Genomic DNA, 21,941 nt, shown 5'->3' on the forward strand with positions numbered 1-21,941 from the left:
GACTTCGCCCGCGGAGGTTTTGCAAGCAAACCCCATTTATATTCAGTATTTCAACAACCATAGTAATTGTTATATAACACCTACCGCCGAGAATGATGAGAATTGCTGAGAATCAAACAAACTATTTTCAATTTGATCAATTTTCTGGAACGTTTACAATCGTTCTATAATCGAACCGATACGCAATAACAAATTCAAATTTAAAAAGGTTCGAACATTTGGTTAAAAAATCAAAATATATAAAAATATTTATAACAATGTCTGAAATTTTATTAATTTAATACACTTAAGTACTTAATGAAGACTAAACGTAACAAAAAATCGCATGTAAAATAGTACAGTAGAAGCTGTTCTTCTGGTTAAGCCTTAATGCTCTCCCTCTCCCCCCGCTGGGGAATTTCGAAAAATCCCTTCTTAGTGTGCATTCCCATGGTATACCCTACTAAAACAGATAAAAACAAAAAATTGCATCTAAAATAGTACAGTAGAAGCCGTTTTTCTGGTTAATACTTAATCCTCTTCCTCTCCTCTCGCAGAGGAATTTCAAAAAATTCGTTCTTAGTGAGCGTTTTCATGACGCACCCTACCAAATTTCATCTCTTTAGGTTCAGCGGTTTGCTCTGGGCGATGATGAATCAGTGAGTGAATGAGTCAGTCAGGACAAGCAATTTTATATATATAGATAATAATTATATATAGTATAGTGATTGGTCAAAAAATGACTTCCCAAAAATTTCTACATTTTTTTGGACCTAGGGACATTGAAACGTTAAGTAATGCAAAAAAAAATTTTCGGGGATTTTTCTGTATATATGAATATTAGTGTGAGTGGGAGGAGGCATGATTTTGTTTATCCACTTTGATGCTTAATTACTCACATGTCTTTTGTCAAAAATTTTTGAAATTTTGTAGAGAGGTTTATGTATTAGGGGACTGATGCTATAAAATTTTGGTCAAAGAAAAAGGGGTGGAGAGATAGAGAGGGGTCGTATGTCATATCTCAAATGGAGTCAGACTCGAAGATTTTACTTGTTATTAGCATTTACAAGTTTTTTATAAAACTCATCCCTACCCTCTTTTATAATAATTAATAATATAAAAAATTTTTTAATAAAATATCATAACAGATGATGCCACATGTAATTTTAAATGTTGTTGCCTGGAAAGTTACACAGCTCATTGATTTTTCATATAAGTCCTTATAAATTCACCTTATTACATTTAATATACAATAAAATTATAAATAAAACTTTTTCATAAAGTAAAACCTTTGTTTTTGTTCTTCTTCCATCGTTTTTCACCATCAGCAGTCCATCAAAATTTACAAAGATATGGAGACGACCTTCCTTTTGAGGCTACTAGCTCTGCAACAAAATACACAAAATATGGTAAGGCATCCTCTGGTTGTCTGCCACTATCATAATAATACATTTTGGTAAAAATAGTAAAAAAAACATGGCCGACGGTTATATCACATTATTATTTAATTAATCATAAAAATTTATTATTTACATTTTTATACTTCTCAATTATGATTTTAAATTGATACATTAAAAATATAAATATACTTTAAAACACTTTTTTAAAAGGTCATCTAGTTGTTTTTATTTCTAGAGTTTTCTTTTTAATCAAATGTTTATCTGACAATTTTAATGTTTCACCTAATATATTGTTACAGTAGAACCTCGAAAACTCGACCTAATGTGGACCGAAGGGTGGCCGAGTTTGTGAAAATGCAGAGTTATCGGGAATGGGGTTAAAAAAAATAAGTACGAGTATTTCCTCAGAAAATACTGTACTGTACTTGTACAGTATTTACTTGTACAGAATATAACAGAGAATAAACTGCCCAAATACCCTTAAACAAAGGAAAAGTACGTCCTTTATGAAGGCATAGAGCCTTTACTACATGAAAATGAAAATTAATGAATACACTGTGTACAGTAATTTACCTGATAAGACAGACCTCAGAAAAATACTTTATGAGAGCTTTTATACTTTTATAAAGCTGTCTATAATGAAAATTAATTAACTAAGGATTTTTTCGCCCTGCCAAGGTGTGGACCAGTTATCCGGAGTGCTAAGTTATCGAGGGACGAGTTTTCGAGGTTCTACTGTACAACTATTTTCTTTATGTAAAAATGAATGTGTGATAAATAATAAATTAATTAGATTGTATAATATTTCAAATACATTCTTATGAAATTGATTTTATTAGTTGATTTCCCTAAATAATGAAAAGTTTAAAATGTGAATTATCTACATTTAATTTTGTATTAACATAAATGCATTATTAAATTATTTTTAATAAATTATATTTTAGGAATTGCAAAAAATCAATTTGGAACCGGTAGTCATTCCAGCCTTGGCGTTCACGTTTATTAATTCCGATCGCTTATTGCTTTGCCTGCAACAATTTGACAAATATGGCAGCCTCATTTTTACAAGTTCTAGAGTCGTAGAAGCCGTCGTTAATGCTTTAAATCTGGTTGACAAAGGTAATTTTAATTTTATATCTAACATTAATGATCATCATAAAAAATATTTTAAGGTTTATTAATTTACTTATATTATTGATAGAAATTTTTTACAAAGCAAAGGTTTACTTATATAAATGTGTGTATATTTTCTTGGCTGCCTAAATGTGTATCTTTCGGTCAAACTATTATGTTTAATCATTAACTAATCACAGCTTAAATGTATTCTGGTAATAATTACTTTGTTAATTGGAGATGTACATATTTTTTAAAAGGAAAATGCAAAAATAAAAATATGTATGACACTTTAAAAAGTAATAATAATAGTAATTTTTTAATTCAATTGTTAAAAAAACAAAATATATTTACTTTAATGAAATTTAAAACTAAAGATAAAAACCAAAGCACCAGTACTTTCACACTCGCTTCTGTTTTCAAAAACACTTAAAGAATTATGGAACATCTTTACAAAGATATTTATTTCGCCAAACATTTTCGGCCAGCTTTATTGCCGTCTTCGAGCTCTTTAGAATAAGAACGTTCACTTGAAGTAAATATTTTTGTTGCCAGTTTTTTAAGGTATGTTACAGATGTATGAATGTCTTTACTGTGGTAACATACTACAAATGATTATGTTGTTATGGAAACAGAAAAAGAATAATTAAAGTATATTATTGCTATTTAGATTATTCTTTAAAAAAAGAATTGATCTGATGGACAGGTCAGCATTACTTATGTATATGGGTGGTGATAAAAGACTCCAACACTTTTGCAGCAGCCATATCTAACTTTGGAAGTCAATGTGTTTAAATGATAGTTTATGCTTAATAAATTATAATTTACTAATGACAATAAAAGTTTTCATTAATTATAATATATGAAATTATTTTTTATAATCAACCCAAAATTTATTATATTTCATGATTATTAAAGAAATAATTATTAACAAAATTCCAGAATTTCAAATATTCTATAAGAAGAGCTGTTTGAATAATTTTAAAATAAAAATATGTTTACAAAGATTACTAGAGTTTATTCTCTTAACATTTTTTTAAATGTTTCTCTCATAAGAAGTAAACATTATCACAAAATTCAGTCTATAGCATTTGCATTGTCTTATTCTTCTCTGAGAAATAGTTTAATTTTTAAATTTATTTTTTTATTTTAAATATAACATCACTAGTTTGTATTTAAATAACAGTTTATTTTTTTATAATATTAATACATAAATAGAGTAATAATGAGTGAAATATCCAGAGATTCTAGACTAAAAAAGCTGATAAACTTTTTGCTTCTTAAAGTAATTTGTTCAAAATGACCAATTGTTTTAGATTTTTTTTAATCACAAATTTCTGATAAATTTTTAACTGTATTTTAATAACTATTGCTCTACTTAAATTAATAAATATTTATATAAAATTCTACAGCTGAGAGAGAGAAGATTTTATCAGAATGGAGAAGGAAAAGAAATTTTGTAGTAGGTGAAACAACATCAAATATGGCAGGTAAAAAGAAATTTTTACTTTATTTCAAAACATTTATTTTTTTTTAGGTATAATAATGTTGTTAATATACAACTAATTCAAAATTTGTTTTAATTTTGAATTAGTTGTATATTTGAATGTAAACAAACTTAAAGCAAATCACAGGTTTGAAATATGTTTTTTAACTAATGAAAAACAATAGTGTTATATATATGAAGGCAGTGTATTCCAAAAAACATTAATTTGTACTTTAAATAAACTTGTAGAGGACAACACATTTACACTGCTTAACTTACTAAAATGTCAATTTATACTAAAAACATGTAAAAAATTTTTCTGTTAACTGAAGAAGTCTTAATTTAACATTACACAAAGAATAATAAAATGCAAAATTGTTCATCACATTTTGATTAAAAGAGTTTAAATCATACTAATGTGCAAAAAATCTATAGTTTTAATGTGATAAAACAGTTCCATGACAGTGAAATATACATATTTGCAACAGGGAGGATAAATTTCAGTTCTAGCAATTGCCTGCAAGATAACTGTTAGAGTGAAATTTTATCCTTGTTGTTGTTGAACTTCCACTAGAACTAGTGAAACCCTAATATAATGGTTTTATATTGGATAGGGAAAAATAAACATTAAGTGCATGAAATGGTGAATCAGGGAACTGTCATAATTGAATTTGAAACTGCAAAGATGCAGAATAATTTCACATAAAAACTTTATTCTATTATACAGTATACAGAATTAAATGGGGGGGACAAAGTTTATTGTACAATTAAAAAAGCATGATTTAGTGCAAGCCTAAGGACAAGAAGTCGGTCATTTTATATTGGACTTTCCATGTCTTGGAAATGTTCTCGGGAATACCTCTCTCCAATCACTGTACCTTATAATGCGCAGTAAGCATGTCTACCTCACTGGCACACTTGACAAAAATGTATGATTTGAGGGTTTGCAATGCTGTTAGCCCTCAGAAATACTAGACTTGCACTCAGGTTTTTCATTATTATCATCAGAACTGTTGCCAAGTTCTGCTGTCAGAACATTTTTAGTACTGGTGCTTGCCTCTTTCTTGGCACATAGTTCTTTCACTGTTGGTAAGCCACACACTATGACATCATTGCAAGCCACATATTCATTGAAATCCAGTATTCTACTAAAAGCATCTGTGGGTGCTGTACTATGCCAGTCCTCGTCATCAATTCTACTTTCCACACGAAAAGCAGCATCCATTGGTGTCATCTCAAGGTTTAGAATCTGCATTTATTTGAAAGTCTTAAAGCAATTTGCAATTGTTAATGCCTTGACATGATCCTAAGACACAGCAATGCAATGCATTGCTTGATAATTGTTGATTTGAAAATCTTATGGAACAGCTTCAAGAAAATTTGCCACTTTCCAATGCATGGCAGATGGCAACGTTCTTGAAGGCTCTTGGTTTCACAAGCTTTTTGTCCACTACAGCCTCCAATTTCTCAGTACTATCCATATTACAAAGTAGGATGGTTATTCTTTACTGCATTCATCCCCACAGTAGTCATTGCCTCTCAGAACATAATTCTTATCTGGCAACAAGTTGAGAAACAAACCTGTTTCATTGGCATTGAATATGTCACAAGGAGTGTATTTGTCAAGGTATCAGGGAAGGGTAGAGTTTCTCACTTCTTTTAATTGTGTTGGCATCAACACTAGCACTCTCTCCTGAAATGCTGTAATACATGAATCCATTCTTTTAAACCTGTCTATCCAGCCATTTGATGCTGCAAATTAGTCTACTACAATTCGTCTAGCTGTGATTTTTATATCATTTTCTTTGAGTACAGCTCCATTCACAGGGATGCATGCACTCTGAACTTGCTGCAACCATTTAACAAGCAACTGTTCCATTTCATCCATTGACAACTTCTTTGCATTCTTTTAATGTTTTATAGACATACCACAGATCATGGGAGAGGTGATCCACGTACCTGCCGGCCATGGGAGGCACGATCCTTGCACTTGCTGACACAGAGATACAATCAAAAAGCAAAGCAATCACTATTGATTGCTTTGTTTGTTTTTCACACCTATTTTCTGGTAGGCACATGCAATGCTGTTTTTATTTTTGACTCCTAGGCCTAAATTCAGTTAAGTGCATTCAGTTGCATCAAAGAGCACAGACATTGTCACTTTAATACCTCTGTATATTGAAAATGAAGTCATGGGCTCCTAATTTTTACATTTAAATGGACCCTTATTACATTTTTGGATTCATCATAATTAATGGAAAATGGCAAAGTTTAATCAAAATTCATCAAACAGATCTTGAGAATAAACACAATTCTGTAAGCCACATAGACGAGACGTTGCTAACACTCCATCTCAAATATGAGTGACTGCAACTCAAAAAACATCTTTAAATTCAAGCACCCAAATTTGAACTTGGCATGCTTTTTGTAATTGTTGGACTTAATATTACATTTAAAATTGCACTCCAAAAAGTTTGAGTGACTGGCAGGTATTGTATGTAACATCATGCCATTCATTATCATCTACAAAAGTACATCTTTTATCATCAGTATCACTCTCAATAATTTGTATTTTCTGTATTTTGCACTTTTATGTTATCATAATTATTTTCACTTTTCTCTATCTGTATTTTCAAAATCTTAAAATCTTTCTTTTTATTTCATTTTTTATGGATGAAAAAACTCTACAACTTACACTGACTATTTGACATAGTATTATCATAGTGAGGTATAAAGTATGTATTGTGTGTCATCATATTTGCATGGATTTGCTGAATTTATTATTGATTTCACTGTACTTACAGCACCAGTACTTACAATTTACAAACAATGTATTCATAACAGTGCCTGTGGAGTTGTATATGATGCATATTGCTGCAGCAACAAAAATAGATTTGTGATATACAGTTGACCCCCCCTATAACACTGTTGATAATTCCGTGTTATATGAATTCACTTGGATTTTACAAATACGTGAGCCGTTCACAGCCCGGCACATGTATTTGTAAAATCTAAGTGACTCGTACAACATGGAATTCATATAACACGGAATTATCAACAGTGTTATAGGGGGGTCAACTGTACATTGAAACCTGCTCTTGTTGTAATGTCTTATCTATCAAATCAAAAACCCGGATAACATTCTAATGGTGCATTACATAAACAAAGAGTTTGAAAGTTCTAGGCCTGGACTTTGCATGGACAATAAAATAAATGAAAATTGTTATTAATATCAAAACCTGAAATAATTACTATATGTAATGCAAAAAATATATTTATTGTTAAAAGCCCAAATATGTAAAATGAAGAAATAATGTTAGAGAATAACTTGCAAATAAAGACAATTTATCGAAAAATCAAAACATGTATGCAAAACTATCCCAACAATTGGGGACTTAAAAATTAAGCTACAATTATCTTAGAACAATCTCCACAAAACCGACAAGTAAAATATGAAAAATGTCAAAAAAGCACAATGAATCTTACTAATTTGTCTAACCATTGCCAATAAACTGTCACTAGAACTGGAAAGCCTTTTGTCAATCTCACTAGCTCCTTAGCACTACCTCATTCGATTCTTTAATTCATCTTCCTCTTATAGTACATTTGGGATGACATCACATACACCCACTCAACCCTGTTTACATACTTAATCGTTAACACTTCATTCATTGCAGTCTTGTTAATTCATGTCATCTTCCTTACAAGTAATTATAATTTTTTATTGCATTTCTGATAACAATTTGAGATGAGAGATTATTATATTAATTAAATTATCAACAACTATGAGGCAGATAATAGAAAGGGTTTATCAGACCAATGATGGGCACAAATGTTCAGGAATTAAAGTGAAAATGTTTAATAAACACAAAAATGACTACATAAGTATGGAAACGAAAAAACTCAAAATTTTGGACTATTTTCTATCAGAAAATAGTCCCTCATTAATTGGTATTAACTAAAGGTTTTAGTATATTTAAAATTATACAAGGTAAAAATAAACCTAAAACTATGCCCAAAGCTATACAATATAAAGATGAAAACACAGTTATAACTGTATGAGCAGTAAGCATTATCAGTGTAGACATGTGTAATAAATCTTCATAACATTGCAGAGTGGCATGATGTACAGGGTGCTGAACAAAACAGTTATAAGTTAGCCAATTACATTTATGAACTAAAGTTATACAGACAGATTATGTACAGTATATATCAAAAACATTAAGATGACAGAGTTGCAGGTGCAAGCATTACAACAAGGTGCTGGGAGCAGTAATAAAGGAGATGTGTAACAGTCCACATTTGGTGCACAAGTGGTGACAACATATGATACAATTACAAGTTTACAACAGTTTTTAACAATATATAGTTGTAATTATGTTTTGCAAAAATTGAAAAATTGAAAGTATTTGGGCATGACAGACTTTCTTATGAATATTACTCTGCCTTACATTCAAATTCTAGAACATAAATGTTAAAATTATATAATTAAATGATTACATTTGGAATAAGATAGTACTAATCTCAATAAATAAGAAAGGAAATAAAAACAACTGAAACAACTACTGACTATTGACCATGCTATTAACTGAAAGAAAGATATTTTGTCAAATTGCAGGTAAATGATCATTGGGTTGGTTGGAGAAGGAATTGAAAATTTCTAAATGTCAATTTGCTTATAGATCAAAGTCATTATTTGTAATTAGTAATTGGCAACTTTAAAAAGTCATGTCATAAAGAATGACATCATTGGCAGAAAAACTGCAATAACTCTGTAATCTGTGGCCCAGTTTTAATGAAACTTGTTTTATGTTTTTTTTTTTTTTTTTTTTCTGTTCTCATTTGGGCTGTAGGATTCTTAAAATGTGGCAATATTTTGCACCATTTTTTTTTGTATTTAATTACAATAAGCCAAACAATTTCAGACATTTAGTAGTACTGTAAATCTTCTAATAGATGCTCAGGCATCAATTGGACAGAATATACTTAGCCCCTGACCCCTGTTGGAGACCTGCCATCTGTTCCATTCTCACATAATTTTGCATTCAAATTAGTGATATAAAAAGGGAGAAATACAGTTCATTCTTCTTTCCACTACCACCGGCCATGATTTTCCCATCCATTCTCTCTACAAAATAATGAAAATTGCAAGTAATTAATAGAACTTTTCATTTAACAGAAAAGTACACTATTGCATAACAGCATTACTATCATAATCATAAAATAATTACGGTATTACCATATTTACATTTCATGAATTTTTCCAGCCACCCTCCATTAGCTGTGAACACTGCATTTTGTTTATCACTTTCATCAACTTGGTGAAGATTTCTCTTACCTTGTCCATCACCATCCATCCAGAGATATGCTTATTTTTCTCTCTCTGCTCACAGATCCACTGCAGAGCCTTCTAATTCTTTGTTGATCTTGCACTCTCCTCCTGCCAATTTCTTTGCTTCACTCTTATTCTTGATAATCTTAAGAGCATCACATTTGCTTCTCCACTTGCAAATTTGCTTTTGATGCAATTTGAATTTCTACACTGCTGAATTTCTCCAGAGGACTCTTTTGAATTCACAACTATGTTCAATTTGAAGATAATGCTGTAAGACCTCTTGGTTGTCATTTTGATTGACATATATTTCACTGATCTGTATAAAATGGAGAATTCAAAAGAGAAAATACAGAACAATATGCCCACTAATGTATTATTTACCATATACTACAGTTGTGTCATACTAAAAACATTTTTCAAAGATTTCCATGGGAAATTATCACAGCACGTACAGAACATTCTTATGCTTTACGAGCTGAGCATAAGAATGTAATGACACTCGGCATCTATTTAGCAGTTTAAACTAAATAGCCCATATGGTGTTTACAGGAGACCCAGTGTCTATTGGAAGATTTAGTATATACATAAAGGTTGTTTACCATTCTTCAACGGAAGATATATTAATGAATACAAAGTAAAGTTGGTTCAACAACAAATATATCCAGGAGTCATTTTAAATTTTAAGGTAAAAGAGAAAAGAACATTATAAAATAATCACAAAAGCCTTCAGCCATGAAAAAATGCACAATAGCTCACTGCTCTCTTTATGCACTTCTGTACTACACTTTGGACAACAAATGACAAGGCCTTGAATCACATGACATCCAAAACATTGGCCTAATTGATTAAATGAATGGTAAAGCCCATACTTAACAAGGATAATATCCAACATGGGACATGGGTGTTTAATTTTTGTTTGTTGTTGCATACAGTAGGCTATGTTCTCATTTTTTGAAAATGTTAGTATTTTTAAGATCACTTTTAAAATACAATTTAATTCAACAAGTTAAATTTTATTTTTAAGATTTTATGATCTTAAAAATTAACTACACATAAAAAATGTTTTTCTATATTTTACAGATATAAGTTTTAATTTCATATGCTTAGATTCTTGTAAAACTGTTTATGATTAACAAAAACATATTTTGTTTTCATAAAATATGTTCAAATGAATACAGATGTTAATCATAATCAAATTAGATAAAATTATCTATTAAGCTAATTTATTATGTCTTTTTTATGTCAGATATATTATTCAATAATAAGCCTTGAAAACTTGTGTATAGAATAAATGAAATAAATACTCTTACTATATCTTACAGATTTTATTTTAATAATATGTTTATACAGAAAATAAATTATTATTTTTTTAATATGAAATTAATATTTCAGAATCAAAACTGCAGATAGTATGCTCTGGACAAATTTCAGGAAGTGCCAAAGCTCTGGTTTCTATAATTTTAGAACGTAAGTAAATATTTATACATTTTACTAATGCATGAGACTCTGTATAATGTTGTAATATGAAGGATCAGACTATGAAGTTTGAGAAACTAAAATTACTCTTTACTATTCAGTTATAGTAATGGCAGTTTGATCTTTTATATTACAATAAACTAAATAATGAATTATTTATAAGAAAAGAATTGCATTAGTAGCTCTGTTAATATTCATTTGCTTTTTGAGAAATCTTTTCAAAATTGTTTATACAGTAGAGTGTCGTTTATCCGAAGGAATTCCAGTCGACAAATTTAAATTTTCGCCAGTGCTGTGGCACTGTAATCTTTGGCTATGTCTTCAGCTATTCAAATATTTTACGTTTTTGATACTAAATTAACTTCTGAAGTATAATTTTTTATTGTTTTTATATTTTTCAATATATTTATTTTGTTTGTACAAAACAAAAAAATAATTTTTAACGATACAATAATCTTTGTTAGGCTTAACATCGACGAAAATTCAACGCGAAGCGACACGCAACGGAGAAAAATTTCAACACGGGATAAATTAATATATTTTTTCATACATAATTGGTTATCTGAAAAATAAGTTATCCGAACAACCCCAGTCCCCAATTGATTCGGATAAATGACGCTCTACTGTAGTTCAAATAGTATCATAGGGCAAACCAATTTAAATTATAAACAAAGATTATTAATTCAAAAAATTAAGTTATAATATGAAAATTATTTTCCTAACTTTTTCTACTGTATTTTGTAATATTTAAATTTTTATACAGTTAAATTCATTTAATGTCACATGCTGGTCATTGGAACTTTTCTTCACTTAATATCACTCCACCTATTGGCGAAAATCCATTAATGTCGAGGTATTTGAGTGTACAGTGGATTTAAATTTAAATATTCCATTTAAAATTGCAAGTTGACATCTTTAAATAGCTTGGCAAAGTGTTATTGGCACCATCTATTGACTTTTTTTTAATCCATAACAATATGGTATTTATAAATTTTAAACAAGCTACTGTAAAATCTAATGATTTTCTTATTCAAAATACACATAATTTAATTAAGTGTACAGTAGAACCCCTCTAATCTGTCACCTTTGGGACTGGGGGGTATGGTCGGAACGCAAAAAGGTCGGATTATCAGAAAAAAGTAAAATAAACAATCTTCCCTTTGTCCAGTCTTTGTAGCACTGCTAATTTTTCATTTAATGAAAGAGTAACATGTGTACATTTCACTCCTGACATGTTGAAAACACACACAAAACTGTACACATACACACAATGTAAAACATATACAGTACTGTAACGAACACAGAAGAATGCCACAGACAGTGAGTCACTGACGAGTCGGGACAAGTTTCTCGACTCCAACCACGGTCGGATTAACCGGACTGACGGACTAGCCGAGGGCGGACTAGAGCGGTTCTACTGTAATTTATAAAAATAAGTAATAAATTAATAATCTAATGAACTTGAAAATCACTGGATATCTTTTAAAATGTTACATTTATTATACCTTATTTCACCAGCACTAATCTAATGAACCAAAATATCATGTAACCTAAAATATTTACAGTAGAGCGTCATTTATCCGAATCAATTGGGGACTGGGGTTGTTCGGATAACCAATTATGTACGAAAAAATATACTAATTTATCCCGTGTTGAAATTTTTCTCCGTTGCGTGTCGCTTCGCGTTGAATTTTCGTCGATATTAAGCCTAACGAAGACTATTGTATCGTTAAAAATTATTTTTTTATTTTGTACAAACAAAATAAATATATTGAAAAATATAAAAACAATAAAAATTTATACTTCAGAAGTTAATTTAGTATCAAAAACGTAAAATATTTGAATAGCTGAAGACATAGCCAAAGATTACAGTGCCACAGCACTGGCGAAAATTTAAATTTGTCGACTGGAATTCCTTCGGATAACCGACGTTTCAGATAACCGACCTTTGGATAAAATACGCTCTACTGTAGTAGTTTTAATTATATTGAAATGTGTTTTCAAATTATCTTTTCTTTGATATTGCTGTAATTATAATAGAAATATATCTCTTACTAGAAACTGATCTACCTACATTACCATTCTTATATCCTTGTAGTAACTTAGCAAATGATGATATTTTAACTCTGAATGAGCATGGTAAGTTTGGAAAATTTTTATTGTAAGTTAATTTTTCAGTTCTTACTTTGTATTAAATCTAATTTGTATTAATTGAATATCTTTTTAGGAAAAGAAATTGAAAAAGTAATAGTTTATGAAACTTGTCCACACCCTTTATTACATGAAACTGTTGAAACTCTTATTAAAACAAAGGTAAGTTTGAGGTTTATATTATAATTATAGTTATAAATTAAAGAAACTGTACATTGCAATAAAATCTATATTTTACTGTCATTAAGTGTTGTTTTGAAATATATTGTGAGAATGCAAGAGTGGAGATTGATTTTATTTGAAAATTTATTCAGTTTGTTTTGTCACATGCTGGTACAGTCTTAGACTTTTACCTGCTTGATTAATAATTTCAATGTAATATTTTAGCAATAAAATAGACAAAAGTTGTGATTTGTGTGGGAAAGGGAAGTAGAACTTCTCTTAGAAAGTTGTTATCGCAAATATCTGATGAACATCTGTCTCTAGCGTCAGATGTATGTCCTGTCAGATGATCAGAATCCTAAAATCCGATTGGTGGAAACTTAGAATAAAAAGGGGACAAATACACAAGTTCGGCACAGTCTACAACGAAAGGAACTTGCCACAGAGATGGCAGTTCAAGGGAAGAAGAAACATGCCATAAACGACAGGCAGTCCATGGAATTTGAACCTGCTATACTAATTAGAAGAAGAAGATAGTCCCACTCTGACTCTCCAGCATTCATCTTGCATTCTCCAAGTTTGATTGACTGAGGTATTATCATTATTTGTAACCAATTGTAAACTTTCTCTCTCTCTCTCGTGCATTTAGAGGTGTATTTTAGATAAGTTCGATTTACGATAGGTTATATTATGTATCTCTTTGTTTTATTTTACTCATTAAATCCTTTTTGTTGTTTGTTAATCAATTCCCTCAGTTACTTAAGTACAGATAATCACCCTGCTATGATCAGAACTTACCCACAACTCCTCCCTGCTCGATAGAATATAGCCCTCCATTTAACATCTAGATCATAACATCACGAATTAGGGCACAAAACTTCTATCCTTGCTGGTGTCAGTCCTGACATCGAAAGGATCTGGTGATCCCAGCGACATTCTATAAAAAGTTGTCCAATGACTTGGTGAGCGAGTCCTAATGACCCGATGGACCAAAGGGGTTAGAGTAACATCGTAACACCCCTGTAGTCTCACAATATCAATAATTAAAAAACCAACAAAAGTCAAATTCAATAAACTATAAGCTTAACCAAAGATAACCAAAACTGTTTAACATTAACAATTTGGATTAAACTTCTAGCAATTCACAAAACAGAATTTATTTCTTCCCTTTCACATATCCTTCATCCAAATTGGTCAATACCATTTAAATTAGGACGGATCTTACTGGACAAAATTTTGACACCAACTTTTAGTTTGTATTATGTTGATGTCTTGCATATTGTAAGTGAAATTAGATGGTATTAAAAGATCAAAAATATCAATAGTAGGAATATAGCATTAGATGAGAGAGTTGCAGTGATGTAACAGTTTGTTTGTTAGAGCAGAGCTTCCTGAAGTGGGGATCAACATCCTTGGGGGGACAGAAACAAAACCAACATTTTCAATTGCTAAAATTGCTGTTGTAATGTGATGATGATATTATATGATATGGAAAAAATTAAAGATAAAAAATAATTATGCAGTGGAAATAAAAAAATACTGCCCAGAAGAAAAATTAAACAAAATTACTCAATAGAATGGGGGTTGTAGTGTATACTGCACACATGGACCATAAGTTATAACTGTTGTCCTCGGAGGACACATCTTGAAAAAGTTTAAGAACTACCAGTTTAAAGGATAAAGAATTATGGTCACTTTCAGATGTTCCATTGAAATATTTTTTAATAATTATCACTAAATTTTCCAAAATTTTAATTCTTTAAATTTTGTATCAAATTATCTGGTAATCTTGTTGCTATGGAAAATTTACTGACAACCAGAATCTGTGGTTTTGCTTTTTAGAATTTTAAGAATATTTTCTGGTATTCTAAACAAAGAACTTATTGCATTAAATTATTAATATACAGTCGACCCCCCTATAACACGGTAGATAGGTTCCATTTTTATGAATCCAGGTTGTAGGAGACCAGCCAATCACAGCCCGGCACGTATGCAGTTTACGGACTACGGCTGTTTGAAAGATTTCTTCCATAAAATTAATCGATTCTGGACTAATTTGACTCAACATTTCCAAAATACGTATAATTTTTTGGGAATAATCCATATAAATTATGCTATAAACAAAAAATTGTAGAATTACTTACTGAGCGTGCACCGTTCGACTACGCCACTGCTTAAGCTTGTTTTCGTCGTGGAGCTTGCCATCNATTTCTTCCATAAAATTAATCGATTCTGGACTAATTTGACTCAACATTTCCAAAATACGTATAATTTTTTGGGAATAATCCATATAAACTATGCTATAAACAAAAAATTATAGGATTACTTACTGAGTGTGCACCGTTCGACTACGCCATTGCTTAAGCTTGTTTTCGTCGCGGAGATTGTCACCGGATGGCCCTCGCGTGCTTCCTGATAAATTATTTTTTTTGCAAAAAATTCTCTGAACTTTAGAGACATCATTAATATAAATATAATTTTTATGGATGTTAAATAACAAATGGTTTTTGGTAGGTCCACTGCTCGTTTAAACTCAACAGTTTGTGCAATCCTGTCGCGGCACGAGTCGGCAATGACATTTTACCGAATTATAGGAGTTTTTTTAGCATGTTTGTATGGATACTGTCGCAATTTTTTCGTCATGATATAGGAATCCGAACTATAGGAACCCATGTTATAGGAGTCTACTGTATACCATAATAAATATAAAATAATAAAATTAATAAAACTAGCAGATGAGTCCAACACTGCTCTGCTCGGGCAAAAAATAAAAATGGCACAGATTAAGATTATTAGATTATTTTGTACTTCTAATCAATATTGCCACCTGATTCTGGTAAAACTACCCTGGTTTATCACCCAAGAGTACAATCTAATGCATTTTAAAAATTCTTTAAATTGTGTACAGTAGAAGAATAAAGAATTTTTAAAATGTGTTAGATTGGTCACCCTTATGTAAGATAAACTTTGTAGTTATATAAATCAAATACTATAATATAAGAAACATCAAAATGAAAACCATAAAAAGAGTTTTGTTATTTCAACCTACCATTGTCGTGTTTATCGCGACACTCGGATGGTATGAAATGGCACAGATTCAATGATCAAGTAGACAGGAATTGAAAATGTACAGTGGTACCTCAGGATATGAATGCCCCAGCATACGAAATTTTCAGGATACAACATGAAATTTGAACATAATTTTGCTCCACGATACGAACAAAAACTCACCATATGACATTACATTAGTTCATAGCACCATTTTTTTATTCACTTATGTTCATTGGTTTCACAAGTCAGTCCGTGTGTTTGTTTCATCATGGAAGGATCTCGCTCAATAAAGGAAATCTTGAGGTATTATCAGAAAGAGACTGATTTTATTGAAAAGAAACATTCCGAAAAGGTTCACACTGGCCGCTCGGAGTAATGACATTTGCCTAAGTCATTTTAGAAACATTTTAAAAAGTAGGCAAACCAAACCTCTTTGGATAAATATTTTACCAAGCAACCTCTATCCAGTGAAAGTGCTGGTGGAAGTGAAGGAAAGAAAGCAAAAAGCAATGAATAAAAAATTAAAAATATATATATAAAGCAGAAAAGATTAAAAAATTAGTGTTAAGTTATTTTTAAGTTATTGTTACATTATATTATGTAAGTTAAGTTTTAGTATCATTTCTCTTCTCCCTCTCCTCTGCCACCAGTTTACATCTCCACCGTCTATCCTCAAAGGTAAAGTGCAAATAAAACTACATTTTTTTTTTTTTTATCAATTATTATTCTATTATGGTTATTTATACATTTACAACTACAAAATGCATTTTTCAGTGATTTCCTTACTAAAGTTATTTTTTTAAATGTACTACTTAGCTTTAATTTGAGTGTGTTTTTCGTGTTGGAACGAATTATTTGGTTTTACATGTAATCATATGGGGAAAAATGATTCACCTTACGACATTTTCATGATACGATCTCAGTTTCGGAACGGATTAATTTTGTATTCTGAGGTACCACTGTGTCTTAAATTTTTCAGATATCATAATATTTTGTAATCTTAACTCTAAGAAACTGTACCATTCACAGCCAAATATCAAATGGTAATCTGCCAACGAATCAAATTTCGGAAAAAATTAACCAAATACAGATATCCCTCGGTTTATGCTGCAGTTCCATTCCTACAAAAACCGGTGCAAATTGAATTGGTGTAAAATGAACCCATATTTACAGTGAGGTATAGGATTAAGTTTTACATAAGTGAAAAATAAGAAAATAATTTTGTTTATTAATACAAAATACATATATTATAAATTTAATTTTTTTAAAATGTATTTTATGCTAAAATAAAATGAAATGTTTTTATTAAAAAAATCTTAAGAAAAACAAATGATATTTCAAAGTTTCGGATCTCTTACATTTTTCGGAAAAAAGTATCCATTTGTAATTGTTTTGATTTTTGTTTTCTTTCATTAATAATTTTGGAATATGGTTTAATGGATGCGATGATGCTCCTTTTTACATTTGCACTTCACTCCCAATCATTGTGTAACTCACAAAGTTCATTCATCAAACTTTCCATAGTTGAAAGGATATGCTACCGGCCGCGCAGTGCATATACACAGATGGTCAGTTTGGGCGTAAAAATTGCAGTTGGTTTCATCTCGCTAAGGAGAGTTAGATATAATCTGGCCAATAAGAAGGTATCGTCTGGCCAACGAGAAGTAGATTTTGTCTCACTAACGATAATTTGTGATTGCCAGAAGTGCTACTGCATCGTAAGGTGTTTTCCTGAAAGAACTGATATGGGATACAAACTATTCGCATTCATTAGCGCTCTGGATTCAGACATTTATTGCACTATTAAGTTTAATAACTTGACTCGTGAGAACCTAAACATTTAGTATTTTAATATTAATTTAATGCAAATGTATACATATCCAATAATATTAAACAGAAAAAAAAAATATATTCAATAAAAATCTTTGTTTTAACGAATGCACAATGTTCTGGCTCAGTAAATATGTCAACACTGAAACGAAAATCAGTCTGGCATAGGGAAAATCTGGGAATTACACCACGAAATGGTGAATTGTGCAGTGGCATTATTGTGAATTGGCATAAATTGAGCCGGTGTAAACTGAGGGCTACCTGTATTATGTTTGCTATTTGGTTATTTCAATGTAAGTAGTCCTATTTGTGCTAAAAGCTTGCAACGCGATGTGATGTATAATTTTATGCCTTATGGGCATATCTTAGAAGTGTCGTCTGTAAATGTTATCTTTTAAAATGTGATTTCTGTAGGTTTTTGTATTTATAACTTGTTCTTGTAAAGCAGTTGTGAACTCTTCTGTCCCTCCAAAGTGGCATCCATGAATCAGCCAGAAATTTGATGCAGTTTTGTCAGTGTGATCCTAGCTGAGATTGTAAGCTACATTGAATCCAGTCTGTTTGATGATTAGATTCAGATCAGCAGTGTAATGTTTTCATCTACAAGAATTACAATTTTGTATAGCTGTGATATTTCTTATTTTCTGTAGAAAAACTCTGTATCTGTATTTGTTTGTAGTGTGGATCTAAAATATCTGTAAAGCATTATTCTTTTTTTACAAGGAAGAGTTTGCCTTTCTCTTCACAACTTAGGCAGGTTTGCTGTGTTTTTCTTTTGAGTTGATCTAGTTCTGTGTGTTCAATGTATAATTCAAGGAATATGTCGATATTGGGACAATGGGTTGATTGCTTCAAATGTGTGTTTTGTATTTAGCTGTGTTGTTTGTATTGCATTTAATCTGCTATTGTATTCTTCTGTTACTTTGTTTTATTTGTGCATGTTCTCTGAGTTTGGCTTGTTATAATCCTAAATCTTTAAACTTTCATCCATGAATTCAATGACATCTGTGTTTCTGAGAACAAAAGCATCTTTCTTCAGGATTCCTTAATACACAATCCTCACCATGTACTGTACCTTACTTTACTGAGATTATTTATTTCAATACAAACTAATGTTTTCAATGTATTCAATAGGCCATCTTCAATTTGAATAGGTTGAAAACGTTAGTTTGTATTGAAATAAGTAATCTCAGTGAATTAAGATGCTTGGTGAGGATTGTCTATTTATTAAATCTGCTGAGTGTAGTTATGTGGTTCAGAATTCCTTTAAGTGAAGTGTTCTGCATTTGTCTAGGCCAAACTCCATTTGAATGTTATTGAAGTAAGTGCACGTAATGTCTAATAAGTGATTTAGCTGTATTTGTGGAAATCTGTAGAGTTTTATGTTGTCCATGTAGATGATAGACCAGGGGTGGCCAACAGTTTTTGCCCTTGGGCCAAATTGGAGAGAGAGCTTTTTTCACGGGCCGAACCAGAGGCTGCCCTAGGAAGATTTTGAGGTGGTGCGAAGATCTCATTGTGGTGTCACCCCGTAGAGACTAAATTGTACATAGAGATTATAGATACATTTTTCACATTATCATGCTTTATCAACATTCTATGCTGTACTTAAGAGATTTGTAATGGAGGGTTAACTCTAACCAGACAGCGAGTTGTTAACTTTTTTTTATAGGCGTCAGAATTTTTCATTGATCTATTCAGACTTGAGTAGCTAATATTGAAAGATTAATCGCGGATCACATAAATCCATTACACAGGCCACATCCGGCCCGCAGGCCGTATGTTGGCCATGCCTATAATAGACCATCAACGGAATTGGCGAAAAAAGTGTTTGATCAGGAATATCAGCTGATCTGGGCCCAAACAAAACTATTAAAAGGATTCAACATTCAAAAAGAACTTTTTATTTGGGAGAATCTATATATATAAACTCTTACACCGTGTAATGCAACAACTCTAGAAATTCCACAAATATGGACAACACTATTTAAACATTATAATCTGCATTTCTAGAGCTTCAGCATTGCTTAGCACTTATTGTTTGTGAATACTACATCATTCATACTGCGTGCAAAAAAATATTTTTAAGCTATATTTAAATTTTCAATTTAAATTGGTGTTCTATCTAGCTTCTTCGTTAAGATCAACAAGCTGTTCGAAAGTTTCAAAATATAAAACTGTTGTTTTCGATTTACACCTGAAGATGGTAACTATAAGTTATCGAAAGTGCTTGTGAACTTATCCAAACTCTAAACAGTTATCGTTTGTAACGCCACAACATGTAAGTGTAATCTTTGATATAGATAAGATGAGATAACATGTGTTGTGTTTTGTTGTGTTTGATGTAGCATCCATATTTAGTATTGTTTAACCTATTGGATAGTGGGTTTAAGGCCAGACAAAACTAAAGTGAACCTAATGGAATATGCCTTGCTTTGTGTGAATTTGGTTTGCTTTAATGTATGTGTTGTGAAGTCTGAGGTATAGTGTTGTTCTTCAGTGTTGCATTATGTTTTCTAAAAATGTAGTGAGTGCTGATTGTATTTTGTATAGTTGTAGTATGTGCAATAACCATGAGTATGGGATGCTGTCAAATGTCTCCATCTTGTATGCTATTATACATGTAGGTTTTTGTGTGTTTATGTGCTCTGTCATAGAATGACTGTAGCTATGAATATGTCTTTGTTCTATATCTATGCATCCCATGTAGTTTATACAACTTTTTTGTTGCTCTGTGAGAATGCTGTTTTGTTTTATGTCAGGGATTGTGAACATTTTTGAGCCTGTGTGCCATATAGTAAGCATACTTAGCTTTAAAGATGTTTGTGTCCAAGTTTTTACACTTCAAATAATGATATTTGAAGAAATTAAATGAATATGCTTTAATTAGATTAAGTGTAAAAGGCTGGCTGAAAAAGGATGATCAGATGAAAAACCGAAAGGATTATTGAAAAGGTCAGATGATAAATTGAAATTGTATGATATGTTACATGCCAGATGATTTCTTGTAATGTGCCACAAGTTTGTCACTCCTGTTCTATGTGATGGTATATTTTCAGTATTTCTTAATCTTTTTCGATTTTCAATAAAAGAGAGTAAATGTTGTAATAAATGTTGATAATCTGCTGTTTTCTTGCAACCTTTAATGAAGGCAATTGGTGTGTCTCTTGAGAATCCTGTCTAATATAAAAATTTATTTTTTAAAGATGGAACTTTTTTGTGATTAATAGGATGACTGTCACACCAAAATACTGTATTATAAAAAGAGAAGACACTGAGGTCGGCGTTACATGTGTGTTTTTTAATCAATTAAAAAACAACTTCAGTGTCTTCTCTTTTTATAATGGAACTTTTTTAATACAAAAGCAACAAATATTTTTTAGACATATATTATATTTAAATAATTTAGAAAAATATCTTATGGCAATGTAAAATTTCAACTTTTTCACACAGTGAGTTATAGGCATTAGTTACCTTAGTTTTTTAAATTTGCTATATGGACCGTTTATTTTGAAAGTGGTGTAAGTCCATTTTTGGAAAAAATTGAGAAAACACATAATATACATACAATTTAGTGTGAACTTTTTATTTATAAACAATTCACACTTAACATTTTAAAATAACCATAAGCTTTGATCAATTGAAAATTTATCGATAAATGACATTGCATAACCATTGATTTTGAAAGTGGTATAAGTCCATTTTCTACAGTCTAAGCACTTGGGCTATCCATAAATTACATGTGCATTTTTCTTGAAATGTTTACTTTTCCCTCTTGTCCCAGTTTGTCCAAGTTTTTGTAACCCCTTTCCCTCTATGGATGTCCAACATAACTCTATCCCTGTTAAAACCTTCATCACTTTATGAATGATAGATACCATAAGTAGAAATGAAACATACAAGAAACTTTGAAATAAATATAATAAAATGCATATTGTATAAAATTTAATGAAATAAA

At 30.8% G+C, this 21,941-nt stretch overlaps 1 protein-coding gene across 1 annotated transcript in view; it reads left to right on the forward strand.

The window, feature by feature from the left end:
* Nucleotides 1-13,029, forward strand: part of LOC111612653 (uroporphyrinogen-III synthase-like) — a 25,216-nt gene extending 12,187 nt beyond the window's left edge. Inside the window, exons 4-8 of the mRNA XM_023353889.1 lie at nt 2,324-2,498; nt 3,905-3,982; nt 10,706-10,780; nt 12,848-12,950; nt 13,017-13,029. Coding sequence (XP_023209657.1) covers nt 2,324-2,498; nt 3,905-3,982; nt 10,706-10,780; nt 12,848-12,950; nt 13,017-13,029 — 444 coding nt within the window. The remainder of the gene's footprint in view (nt 1-2,323; nt 2,499-3,904; nt 3,983-10,705; nt 10,781-12,847; nt 12,951-13,016) is intronic.
* The last annotated feature ends 8,912 nt before the right edge of the window (nt 13,030-21,941 follow it).

The sequence above is a fragment of the Centruroides sculpturatus genome, unplaced genomic scaffold (genome assembly GCF_000671375.1).
Source record: "Centruroides sculpturatus isolate CEXI.00-Female unplaced genomic scaffold, Cexi_2.0 scaffold1829, whole genome shotgun sequence".
In the NCBI taxonomy this organism is placed as follows: domain Eukaryota; kingdom Metazoa; phylum Arthropoda; class Arachnida; order Scorpiones; family Buthidae; genus Centruroides; species Centruroides sculpturatus.